Consider the following 12,989-nt stretch of genomic DNA (forward strand, 5'->3'; position numbering starts at 1 on the left):
TATGGAAGCATTTGGTGTCATGTACTTGAACAAGCACCGTCAAGTAGCCAAATTTCTGAAAACTTTTCCAAAATTCCCTCGGATGCCATGAGAATAGGCGCAGGGAGGATACCTATGTTTCTCACCTTGCACATCTTGATTTGTAATAGGTTTTCTATCTTTGTCTTTCTTGTCACCATAAGACTTCTTACCATTGCTTTCTAGGACTGTTTTGTCCTTGAACCTAGCTGGCAAAGCTGTCTCAATGTGCTCTTCAAGTCTAATTGTTCTATCTCCTTTGATCAAAAACTTGAAGTACATTAACCAACTCTTATAAGATCGTCATGGTAAGGTCTTTTGATTCCTCAAGAGCTGTAATTTTTTACTCAAATCTCTTAAAAATGCTTACAAGCACCTTTTCCACAATTCTTGTATCTGACAACTCAGCTCTTATAAGCGTCACTTGGTTGACAATCTTCATCAGCTTATCCACATAATCCTTCATTATCTCATCCTCTTGCATCTTCAGCATTTCAAATTGTCTCATTAGGTTTATAACTTGCATTTTCTTGGTTCTATCAAAACCATTAAACTCTTATTTGAGCTTTTTTTTTTCTTCTTCTTTTTGTTTCTTTTCTCTTTTTTCCTTTTTTTTTTCCCAAAAGATTGCTACCTATCTCTTCTTTGAGCTTGTCCCAAGCTTCTTTAGCTATTTCACAAGCCTAAATTTTTGTAAAAATTGTGTTTGTCACAGCATTGTGAATGTAGGACAAGGCCTTGTATTCTTTAGCCATATCTTCACTATGCTGTCTTATTTGGGCTATGGTAGGATTGGCTCTTAGTGCAAGAGGCTCACCTCCTTGCTTAACTACTTTCCATAGGTCAAATGCTCTAAGGAAGGCCTTCATTTTGACTGTTCAAACAACATAATTTTCACCATTGAAAACTTGTGGTAAAAGGGTTGAAGTGCTACCACTTGAAGCCAAGTTCTGATAAAGAAGTGTTTTTTATTTTATTTTTTTGAAGGTTTTCCAAGTTTGCTAATAGGCCTTCAAGACCATGAAATCTCTAATATCATGTTGGTTTTTTGAGTAGAGGTAGGGTCAACACAGCATATTAAAGAACAAGCATGAAGAACATAGTAAGTGAAGTATTTTTTCTTAACAATAGGCTACTTCTGATATTCGTTCATAAAAGGAGAGATATACTGCAAAACGTATTTGGCAAACTTTGTACAGTATGTAGATATTTAATTATATGCTAACCATGACATTAGTCACCCATTTAGCTGTCATAAACTTGAGAGTAAGCAGCCGTCATAGTACAAAATTAACAAAGCATAGACCTTTGGTTAATAATATGTCTTGAGACAGTTTTCAATGCACCTTCTAATTCAACCATAGAGACAGCACTGCATGCAAAATTTAGAGACAAAGCTATGGTTGAAGGCAATGCAAAGAATGCTATGGTGATACAAAAGACAAAGAGAAGAAGGGAAAATAACAGCAGAATGCAAGGTAGAAAAGGCCAATTCCCTCAATACCCTCATTGCAAGAAAACGAACCAAGTAGAAAATTTTAGGCCAGGAATCAGATGCAGAGGCTGCAATTAATTGGGACACATTGAAAAGGCTTTTAAGAATAAAACAAACCATCAAAGCTAGCCTGCACAAGTCACAGACAATGCTGATGCAGTAGATGAACAATTGTTCATGGGAAAAAGTAGCACAACAAACAAAAAGAGTGAGACTTGGGTAATTTATTGTGGTTGTACCAACCATATAACACCAAATGCTGCACTATTCATCAATCTGGACTCCTCATACAGGTACAAAGTTAAAATTGATAATGGTGAGTACCTACATGCAAAAGGAAAAGACGCTGTTGTTGTTCACACTGTTGTAGGAGTATGTTATTGATGTAATGGTTGCCCTTGAGATCAGTCAAAATTTACTTAGTGTAGGTCAAATTATGGAAAAAAACTATGCCTTTGTTTTTTAAGATAAGACCTGCAGACACTGCTAATGATTGTCAGTATGAAGACTAAGAGCTTTCCACTAGACTTGAGTCAAGTAGGCATGCAAGCACATTCAATTATCCAGTTCTGAGGTACATGGATCTTGGTCTATAATTTTTTTGTGATAGATCTTTAATTTTTATATAAATAACAATTGCTGTTATTGCATCAAAAATTTAAAATTTCGCATTCAAGGTAAAGAAACTAACACATAAATGGTTCTCTAGTAGCCATATTGTCATGCCATTATCTTCAAACATTTCGCCAGCATTGAAGGTCAAAAGGGTGGCATTAGTTGATCTACGTATGAAACTTTTTTGTTGTTTTGAAATTAAAGTAAGAACCTCCTCAGTCCTCCCTAAAGGAGGAGAAACAATGATGGAAAGCAAATGCAATGAAATATATACCATCCATTGAAAAGAATGAATAAATGAAGATAGGAGTATTAGAAATTGATGAAAGCAATTTGCACACACAAACAAAAATGACAGAGACCAACTGGTTGAAAAACGGTGGCTCTTGGAGTGTGGACCTTGTTAAGTAGCTAGGACCAGTTAGTTGGCGTGGTCAGCTCTAGGTAAACCTAAAGGAGTGAACAAGAAAAAGGGTGGTTTATGATTGAGCTCAAAATTGGCTTAAACTGCTACAGCTTTTACTAAACTCTAAATTACTTTGTAACATCCCCACCTCTGAGACCAATCATTTAGAGGTACTCTCTCCCTTTCCTTCTGATAAACCCACACACAGATTTATTCACATATGTTAAATCTTTGGCTTAAGCACTATATATTTTCATTCTCTCTACTTCTTCCTAAATATTTTCTCTTTCTGTGTTCATGCTTTGTTGTTGATTACGAACTAAGAATTGATGATTTAAATTTGCTTTGTTGTATCTAATTGTACTCCTCTTGTGTTTGTTTCTGCCTTGTGTAGTTAAGAATAGAAAAACCTGCGCAGTTATCATGTTACGACTGAGGTAGTAATAAAATTTTAGGGAAGGGTAGCAAGCACCTTGAATTGGATTATGCATCCTTCAGTTCATAATCATATTTCTCGTTGTGTAAGGTAGGTACCTAACCCATGGAGTCTGCTAATTGGATCCAAATCAAGCTTAGTCAAGCAAAATAATTTTGATACTTGAAGAAACCCTATATGAACTGGAATCTGAATAGGTATTACTGGCAGAAACATCTATTAGTTCCCTGATCCTAAACTTGCGCTTGTCTCGTTTAACAAGAAGTAATTGAGTATCCAAAAGACCAAATGAATATCTTTTATAACTAATAGATAGTCAGTTATCAGTAGATAGCTTTCATATTGTTTGCAGCAATTAACATGGCAAGTGAATGGTTGTGATCTCTTGTCCATCTCTGTGCCAGAAATTGTTATTTGGAAAGGAATGTTTTTGAGATATATTATGGCTCGGAGTTGATCTTCCCGGTGCAGTTTACTTTCGAATCCTTGTCATTTCAGCAAGGGTTTTAAGTCCAATAATTAAAGTAGTTGAAAGTATTTCTGCATAAGGACTGTGTTCTAAATCAGAATACTATCGATTGCTAGTGTGTGAGCTAAAAACTTGTAGATGTGCTTTCGTTCTAAGTTTTATTTACTTCGTTTTATGAACATTTGTTGTGGGCAGGTAGGATGACTCTGCTTTCGAGAATTAGAACTATGCTGAAATCCAAAGAAGAGAAAGCATTCATAAGGAATGGAAGCATTTTATTACAAGAGCTCATTGCCCTTTGTAATGGAAAATGTAATCCTATTTGTGGCTTCTCTGCCAAGGAGCTCGAGAGAGCAACAAACAACTATGACCTGCGACGAGTTTTACATGTGAATAGATTTTACAAGTTCTACAAAGGTTTTCTGAGAGACCAACCAGTGCTCATTAAGAAGTTTAAAGGCAAATTTGAACGACGCGAAGTTGTTTTCAATGAGATTGTGATTGCATCGGTGATGAGTGTCCATAAGAATGTCTTGAAGTTGTTGGGATGCTGCTTAGAGACTAAAGTTCCTACTCTAGTATTTGAATTTGCAGAGAGCCGAAATCTTGGTGATCTAGTTTCTAGTCAGAATTATAACTGTCATTTTCAGCCATTATCATGGAGATGTAGATTAAAAATTGCAATGGACATTGCCAATGTGGTTGCTTACCTCCACACTGCGTTCCCCAAGCCTATCATCCATTGCGATATCCGCTGCTTGAATATCTTCCTGAGTGAAGACTGTACAGCCAAACTATCGGATTTCTCTGTTTCAAGGTCATTATCTGCTGATGAAGTGGATGCAAAGGATGAAGTGCCAGAAATAATGGGACTTCCTACAGCTGAGTATATGGCTAAGCAGGATGTTTATAGTGTTGGTATTCTTATGTTAATGCTTTTGACTGGACAAAAAGAAATCTGCAAAGACCCTCTTGAAAACAATAAAAGAATATATATAGCAGATTATGTTAAAAACTATGACTTCGATGAGATTTTGGATCCCATGATTCTCAGAGAGATGTTACTTGAGGAAGTGCAGCAAGTGGAAGCTTTTAAAGCGCTTGTCATGAACTGCATTTGCGAATCAGCAGGAGATAGGCCAACAATGACTGATGTGGCAAAGGAGCTTAGGCGGATTAATCAAAGGAGCTTTATGCAGGATATCGTCCACATTACAAACTGCAGAGATTCAAGTTCTCCAACAAGTATAGACTAGCCGAGAACTTTAGATTGATGTGTTGTTGGAGAAATTTTTAACACTGTTAAAGCCTTATGTTTAGCTTGGGTAGTGTTTAGTCAATAAAAACTGAATGTTCATGTTATTAAATTGTTAATGTTTAATGTACACAAGAAATCCGATGATACAAAAGATCTTAAATTCAAAACTCAAAATTAATCTGTCATTACCTCTTTAGTAGTTATGAGATTAAGAATTAGGCAATTATTGAAGAGAGAAGATAAAGCAAGCTGCCTGTCATGTCATTGAAATTTTGGAATTTTTTTTCTGAATTTATCATCTATCGAATGAAGAATACAGCAGAGTTCATGATGCAGAACATTTGCAGATAACAAATAATCATACTCTAGTTTATCATGAAGCAAAAAAGCACCAGACTCTAGGACTCAGTAGTTTGCAAATAGCTCAAAATCTGAAGCAGGTAAACCTGCAGTTGCAGCAGATGTAGAAGTCTTACCCTAATTAACCAAGAATACAGCATTGACCCCTTGACTACTTTAGTTTATCCAGCTAAACGTTTGAAAGCCGCAAATTTCAAATTTGCATTCACCCACCCCACAAAATATAGATCAAGAAATCCAAATTGTCCTCTCGGGGCATTCCAATCTTGAGTGGAAATTTGGTTGTATCCACTTACTTTGTCCTAAACAAAAAAGCAGATGAATCCATCAATATGCTGCAACCATTTGTTTCTGAAAGCCATGAAAAGTTCTATCAGATATGAAATTGTTGTATTCTACCTATACAAGAACTGTTTCATGATCTTTTATGAGGCAGGCTAAAACTGCTATATTTTCTCTAAAGCTGCAACCCTGCAATGTTGTGTTTTAGTAGATGTAGGATAAGTATGAAACAGAGCAAGTGAAGATAGTTTTGTTATAACTGTAGGTTACATATTTCTGATATGCATTGACATAGTTTATATACATAGCAAAGCTGAACAATTAAGCTTTGAACAGTAGCTAGGCGCAAGAATACATACCAATCATCACATAAGTCATTCATTAGATGCATAGCTATCATAATTTGATAGAAGGCTAGCTGTCTTAATACAAAATGGTCACATATGGTGCTAAGGTTAATAGCATGAACCGGTACGGTTTTCAATGCAGGAACTATTTCAACAAGCGACACCTTGTCAGAAAACAGTCACCAAACAAGAGAGCAGGATTTTCCTCCAATGGGGGCAAAGATATATTTACCTTTGTTCATTGACCAATAGAAACATAAATCTAAAGCTCGTTATATTGGTTTTGGGCTAGTACACTGACTACAGTTAATTTGAATTATTAATATGCCATAGAATTTCTTCAACCAAGAGCTTTAATCCAAAACTAAAACTCCACATGACATCATCCCCATTTTTCATATGTTTTGATTCAAAGAATTCGGCAATTATTGAAGAGAGAAGTCTAAGGAAGCTACCTTTTTTTAATAAAACTATTGTGTTTTGCTTATGGAAGTTTCGTCTCACCCACGTACGCCATTGGCTCAGACCATTGCAATCAAAGCTTTGCACTTCTGATCAAAAATTAAACTGTACGTGGGAATTCCACAGATGCCTGGGAAGACTCCTACATCTGCTGCAGCTGCAGGCTTTACCTAATTCAGATTTTGAGCTTTATGCTGAGTCCTAGAAGCTGGTGCTTTTTTTGCTGCTTGATTTCGGATTTAACATTCACAGATACTTTCTTTATGCTCCAAAATATTTTTATTATTGTTGCATGTTTTGCAGTTTTACCAGTTTTGTTATTGGATTCTCTGTAGAAAAATAACTGGACAGTAAGCTTTTTTGCGTTTTTGGGGTACAAATTAAACTGGATTCTTAAAGTTAGTAGATCTTGAAGCTACTTTTAAAATTGAGCACTTATCCAAGGAAAAAAATTGCTTATTAAAGAAGAAAGAAAAGATCAATAGGCATGCATGGTTCGTATGGAGAACTATCTGAAACGAGGAAAATGGACTGAACAATACGTATTTTGCTTGACCAAGTCGATGTCTAGGTTCAGCAACTCAAATGATATAAAAATACTAGGATTGATGAGGTCCAAGCTATCAAAAGAAAATCTGCTTTTATTTTCCTACTTTATTTTTCTGATATGATCCTCTTAATGCACTTTTCCTATACTGCTAATAGTAGTAATTTCATATAGTTTCAATTGACAGGCAAGATGAACGTGTGTTTCAAAGTAAAGAAGAAAACAAAGGATGAGACATTTTTCATGGAGAATGGGGCAATGTTACTAGAGGAACTTATTGCCTTCTGTAATGGCAGATCTAACCCTATTCGAAACTTCTCTGCAGAAGAGCTGAAGATAGCAACCAATAACTACAGTGAAGGTCGATGCTTTCTGCGTAGTCATGACAACTTTAATTCAATTGCAGATTACTCTGAAACAGTCCTCCAGATGTTAACAGAAACCTATCCCGAACGAACGTGGGGTGCTGACTATTACAATTTGTATGAAGGGCATTTACAAGATCGGCCAGTTTCTGTGAAGAAGTACCTTAGCATTGATGTTTTGAGTAAGATTTTCAAAGATATTGCCATTGGATCACAAATGAGTGCTCACAAGAATGTTTTAAAGCTTTTGGGATGTTGCTTAGAGACCAAATATCCTATTATAGTGTATGAATTTGTAGGCACAAGAATCTTATCTGATTTTCTCTGTGATACTAACGGAGCACAATGTCAGCCACTACCATGGAGATGCAGGTTGAAAATTGCAATCGATTTAGCTGGTGTAGTTGAATATCTCCACACTGCATTTTCCAAACCAGTGATCCTTCATCGGGACATACGATCCTCAAACATCATATTAGATCAGAACAACGTTCCAAAACTGATTGATTTTGCACTATCCATATCCATTCCTGAATGTCAATTACATGTAGAAGAGTTTGAAGCCAAGTATCTTCTTACCCTTGATGTTTTTAACTTTGGCGTGCTTCTACTACAGCTTTTAAGTGGAAAGAAACAATTAGAACACTTACCATTTACCATAGGAATGGATAGCCTGGAGCACCTTGCTGAGAACAATCAGTCCAGTGGCGTGATTGATCATAGAATAATCGAAGAAGGAATCGAGCAGCAGCAGTTGTTGGATTTTGCAAGACTTGTCCTTAGATGCTTCTCTGAAGAAACAGGTGAGAGGCCAACAATGATTGAAGTGGCCAGAGAGCTCAGACAAATTTACAAATGTTTAGTATCACCTTCTTAACCTAGCCTCAGGCAGATATTTATGCAGCTTCTAGTTTATTTCCACTTTTGGGAAGTCAACAGTGCTCTGTTTTCACTGGCACGAACATGAACCTGTCTTGATCTGTTGTGAGCCTAAGAATTAGGCAATAAGCATCTCTCCAACAATTTCCCCTAATTCAAAACACTATTTGGTTGGGGTGATGAATGTTATGCCACTCTGAATGGATTTTTTTTCCCCCCTTTTCTTATGGCGGGGTGTTTTCTCTCTGTATGTATTTAACTAGGGAGGACATCTAACAAAGAACAGTTGTTGACTTTAGCATTTGTTTTCTTTTGCTTGGCTTAATTTGGTGATATGCAAACTACTTGAAATAGGAACATGTCTGTACTACATATGGCTTAATTATGAGAACTGCATGTTTGGAAAGGTCAGAGGCAAGCCAAGGATGAGTTCAAAGAGGATCAGACTTCATTAATGGAGAATGGATGGATATTATTACTAGAGCTCGTTGGCCGTTGCCCTTCATAATGGCAGAAGTAATCCTATCCGCAGCTTCTCCACAAAGGAGCCCGGGAGAGATACAAACAACTATGATGAACAACAATGTTTTCTCTATGAGAGGACCGGCTGATCTCTCTGAAGATGTATGACATAAACCATCCATTCAAACTAGCTACAGACATGAGTTTCAAAGATATCGTGATCGCGTCCACAAGAATGTTTTAAAGCTTTTGGGATCCTGCTTAGAGACTACACATCTAACTATAGTTTATGAATTTGTAGGCAAAAAAACCTTCTGTAGCTGTATTTCTTGTGATATTAGTGGACCACAACATCAACAACTACCATGGAAATGCAGGTTGAAAATTGCAATGGATTAGCCAATGCAGTTGCATATCTCCACCCTGCACTTTCCAGACCTGTTATCCATCTAGATATTCGATCTTCAAATACCATACTAGATCAGGACAATGTTCCTAAGCTGATTGATTTTTCACTGTCTATTTCGATTCATGAAGGTCAATCACACGCAGAGGGTGTCGTTGGGGAGAGAGTGTCAACCTTTGCACCTGATCAGGCTCTTATAGGCTACTTGACTGAGAAGGCAGATGTCTATAGCTTTGGAATGATTCTATTTGAGTTTTTACGTGGACAAAGGCCACCATATTACATAAATGTGGATTCTATAGTGCTAAACAGTGCAAAGCACTGAGTAGAAAATAATCAGTTCAGCAGAGTTGTTGATCACAGAATAGCCATAGAAGGAATTGAGCAGGAACAGTTGCTGGATTTTACAACACTAGCCCTTGAAGGAGAAGAAAGGCCGAAAATGATCAAGGTGGCAAGAGAACTTAGTTTATTTAACTAACCCTAATCGGGCATTAAAATAATAGCAATAGTAACCTTAGGAACACAATTCATGAGACAAGGGAGCCATCGTGAAGGAGACCAAGAACTTTAAGCAGAAACACGGTTGAAGCACCTACAAACTAAAATTTTATAAAAGATCCACAGAAAACAAAAACAAGGGGAGTATTTTCCACACTCAAAAGGGGAATTAAACAGTCTTGTTTCACTTAGTCTTTCTTTTGATTTAAAAGTAGAATCCACACCATCACCTAGTATCCCCGGTCAAAGAGCTGGATTCAAATCCCGCTGTCCCCAAATGAAAAGTAGAATCAAACACCCAGCTGTCTCTAATATTAAAATCCCAAACGCCTATTCAAGGGAGGTATAACTCAAGCCACTTTGACTAGGATTGCAGCTTTCACTACACTTGAGATCTCCAAAGGAATATCATACTTTATTTACAGCATAATTTCATACATTAGATAAACTTAACTCTACTAAACCTTAGACCATCCTCAACTAATTAAAATCCACAGTTTCACTTTGTATCAAAGTAGAATCCACTCTACCAAACTCACAAAATAGGTTAAACCACAACTTTAATTACTTTTGTAGCCTACAAAGCAAAAGAGGTGGATTTGCCACATCCCAGCAGAACAAGTTTGGTTCTGGATGGTTTTCAGAACACTGCTTAAAAGAATGGGCTGAGGCAATAACAATAAAAGAAAATATAAAGGAATAGAGAAGGATTTATTGCTTGGAAACCATGCATATATAGTTTCCATTCAAAGAAAAAAAGAGAGGTAAGCACAGAAGTAAACTGGTCTTCCAACAAACAAGCTTTTTGTAGCTTTGTCATGAAATTGGAATCCTCAGCTAATGGACATGTCTTTACTCTCCTGCTTCTAATTAGTGGTACACAAGCATCTTGATATCCACTACAACATACAACAAAATTTCTTGGCAAATTCGTTTCTACAATATATTTCAATCTATTAATTTGTCTGGTCAACCATTTATGAAGAAAGCATAACTTGATTCACAGAACCATAACAGCTATGTCGACTTTGAACATTTTTTCCACCATGATCATAACTACCATTCAACCTAAATTATGAAAATCATGCGAAGGGAGTCAGTAAAAGCATTTAAAACAGTACAACAGACTCAAGAAGAACAGCTATTGATGCACTTATAATGTACCTTTAAGCCACCATACTCTTTAAGTTTGTTTGATTTGCAAAGGCTTTTGAACTTGAAGAAGGCGATAGTAACTTGATGAATTATACAGATGCAAAAACTCAAAAGCTCCTTGTTTTAATATCTTACAGGAAAGATGATTAGGAGTGGAAGAACCAAAACAAACATGCTTAGAGGAGAGAAAGGAGAAGATGCAAATAGCTCTGGCTTGGCCATATGCCTTTCATGCTTGCGTCACATTCTTTGCAGATGACCTAACACACACTTACAGCAAGAGCCACAATAAGAGCTTCAGACGCACACATTGCCAAGGAAGGCAACATCAGTGACATTACATTCCCTCCAGATTCCGAGATGTTGCTCGTCAAAAGTCATACGATGTGATTGATAAGATCATATATTGCAAGTATGTCTAATTTGCATGAAAGAAGAGGATTTTAGAATTAAAAAAAAAAAAAAGAAAGAAAGAAAGTAACCAAACATATACACCGCTGCTTGCACAAGAAGCGAAAAAAATGCAACTGATATGGTGCTTTCTACCACTACTCATTTGATCCTCAAACTTCAACTCCTACAATTGCTTATTATAATCAAGTAGGAAATTAAATAATACAGTACAAGGTATCCTGCAAACAAAGAGTTCTGCCTTAGTGCTATCCAAATTGATAGCACTATCATTTTAAAGGAAAAAAAAAATCTAAGACAACAGAAAACAAAATAAGAAAACATAGACTAGTAGAATAAGTACATCAATTTTCTCTTCTTCTTCGAATGATTATATAATTCTTTTACCCAACGTAAAAATTAGCCTTGTGAAACAATAATAGTCAATTTGAATGAATTTTCTTACCAGTTTTGTAAACCTGCTAAGCTTACTCCAGCTAGAAATAAATTGACTTGAAATTTGGAAACCTTTTGTAGCATTGTCCCATGAACTTGAGCAAATACTGACCTGCAAGAGAAGATAAAATGAACATTTGAAATATATACATGTATATATGCATTTGCAATTGGATAAGGGAGACAAAGCAAAGCTATGAATGGGCTATGTTTTACAATGGTAGGGACTCCATGCTCATAACCAATACCTGTAATTGAGCACGACCATACAACTATGACTTAGAGTCAAAAGGAGCAGATTTTAAACTACAGTAAGCATAAAAAAGTGAAGTATCTTTGTTTCAGGTGCATGGATGCTTTGAAGACCATGCTGATTTGAGAGGGATGAAGGACCATCTGCAATTGTTTTGCTAAGGAGAATATTATACCTTTAAAGGTTATCAGAACTAGAATGAATGGTACAACCATATAAAAGAGCTCAACCATGCTCTGCCCATAGGTTATCTAGAAACATTAAGAGAGAGAGAGAGAGAAAGAAAGAAACAAGAAAACCTGCAGGCTGCAAAATGCCAAATCAGCCTTCTTTCTCAATTCAAGAGTGCCTGCAGGCTGCATAATGCCTGATCAAGGGGTAAAATACTGCCTTCTTCCTCAAGTTAATAGGAAGGAATTAGTGACCGCTTTGATCATTTACAGATCACAAAACTTATTTGGATTTATCGCACAAATGTTGGCTGAGAAGAAGACACTTCATATAAGTACTTTGATAGTCTTCACAGTTTCTGAAAAGTGCACAAAAAGATTCACCTGTTGAATCACTAGACATCAGATCCACTAGCATGGCTGCTGTAGAAATATATGCAGAAAATCCTTTCTTAACCATTTCATGAAGAATTTGTGCTACCCTCGATATGTCATTGTTTTGAAGACATCCTTGGATCATCATATTATAAGGGCAGCTATTTGGCATGCAACCATCCACTTCCATTTTCCTAAGCAACTCATATGCTTCATTTGGTAGCCCTTCTTTACACAGCCCTTTAATCCTATATTATTTCTAACAGCGGGTTCGGGTCAGGTCAATTTAAATTAAATTCAGAACTTAAAATTCGAATCCTTTAAACTTTCTTCGATTTTAGACAGTCTTGAATTTGGGTTTATTTTGAATTTAGACAATTTTTAAATTCAAATTATTTGTGTTGGAGTTTGAATCATTTTCAATAAATTCAGGATTGTTTTAGATATTATGTTAGCTATTTTCTTTTAAATTACGATCAAATAAATGAATTGACTTATGTCAAGTTAATATCAATAATTAATTAATGATTTTTTAGATATAATTTATTCAATGAGATGAGATATTTTGAACTAGAAAATAATATTAATTTATTTTATAATTTCTTGAGGTTGAGAGGTATATAAATTATAAGTTGAACCTAATAAAACCCTTAATGATTATGTAATAGCGTATTTTCTTTAGCATGTTTTATGCAAGCAAATTGCAAATCCTTCATTCGCAACCTTTTTAAATATTTTTAGAGTATTTTGGAGTAATTGGTAAATCTCGGTATGATCAGAAATGAAAGACAAGAATTTGCCTATTTATGAGAGAATTAAAATACCAATAAGATAATTATTTGTATTAGCTTAAGGGGCTTGCTTGGATTGATGAAGGATGGA

The 12,989-nt window shown here is 35.9% G+C and overlaps 2 protein-coding genes and 1 pseudogene across 5 annotated transcripts; all 3 read left to right on the forward strand.

Moving 5' to 3' along the window:
- The first annotated feature begins 2,492 nt into the window (after positions 1-2,492).
- LOC110415515 (serine/threonine-protein kinase ZRK1-like) lies at positions 2,493-4,886 on the forward strand. Of its 4 annotated transcripts, none has more exons than XM_021427187.1 (2): positions 2,493-2,704; positions 3,635-4,886. In XM_021427187.1, the coding sequence occupies exon 2, from the start codon at positions 3,640-3,642 to the stop codon at positions 4,693-4,695; it is 1,056 nt and encodes a 351-aa protein (XP_021282862.1). In that variant the 5' UTR covers positions 2,493-2,704; positions 3,635-3,639; the 3' UTR covers positions 4,696-4,886. The 4 variants fall into 4 exon arrangements, with proteins under 4 accessions (XP_021282862.1, XP_021282864.1, XP_021282863.1 ...); XM_021427189.1 differs by lacking the exon at positions 2,493-2,704 and adding an exon at positions 2,781-3,167; XM_021427188.1 differs by lacking the exon at positions 2,493-2,704 and adding an exon at positions 2,781-3,060.
- An 807-nt stretch (positions 4,887-5,693) lies between these two features.
- On the forward strand, positions 5,694-8,209 carry LOC110415508 (serine/threonine-protein kinase ZRK1-like). Its single transcript, XM_089783407.1, has 2 exons — positions 5,694-6,359; positions 6,883-8,209. Exon 2 carries the CDS (start codon positions 6,888-6,890, stop codon positions 7,935-7,937), a length of 1,050 nt encoding a protein of 349 aa, XP_089639533.1. The 5' UTR covers positions 5,694-6,359; positions 6,883-6,887; the 3' UTR covers positions 7,938-8,209.
- A 184-nt stretch (positions 8,210-8,393) lies between these two features.
- LOC149527256 (serine/threonine-protein kinase ZRK1-like) lies at positions 8,394-9,288 on the forward strand (annotated as a pseudogene).
- The last annotated feature ends 3,701 nt before the right edge of the window (positions 9,289-12,989 follow it).

This window comes from Theobroma umbraticum, unplaced genomic scaffold (genome assembly GCF_002168275.2).
Source record: "Theobroma umbraticum cultivar Fairchild unplaced genomic scaffold, ASM216827v3 scaffold_147.0, whole genome shotgun sequence".
Classification (NCBI taxonomy): domain Eukaryota; kingdom Viridiplantae; phylum Streptophyta; class Magnoliopsida; order Malvales; family Malvaceae; genus Theobroma; species Theobroma umbraticum.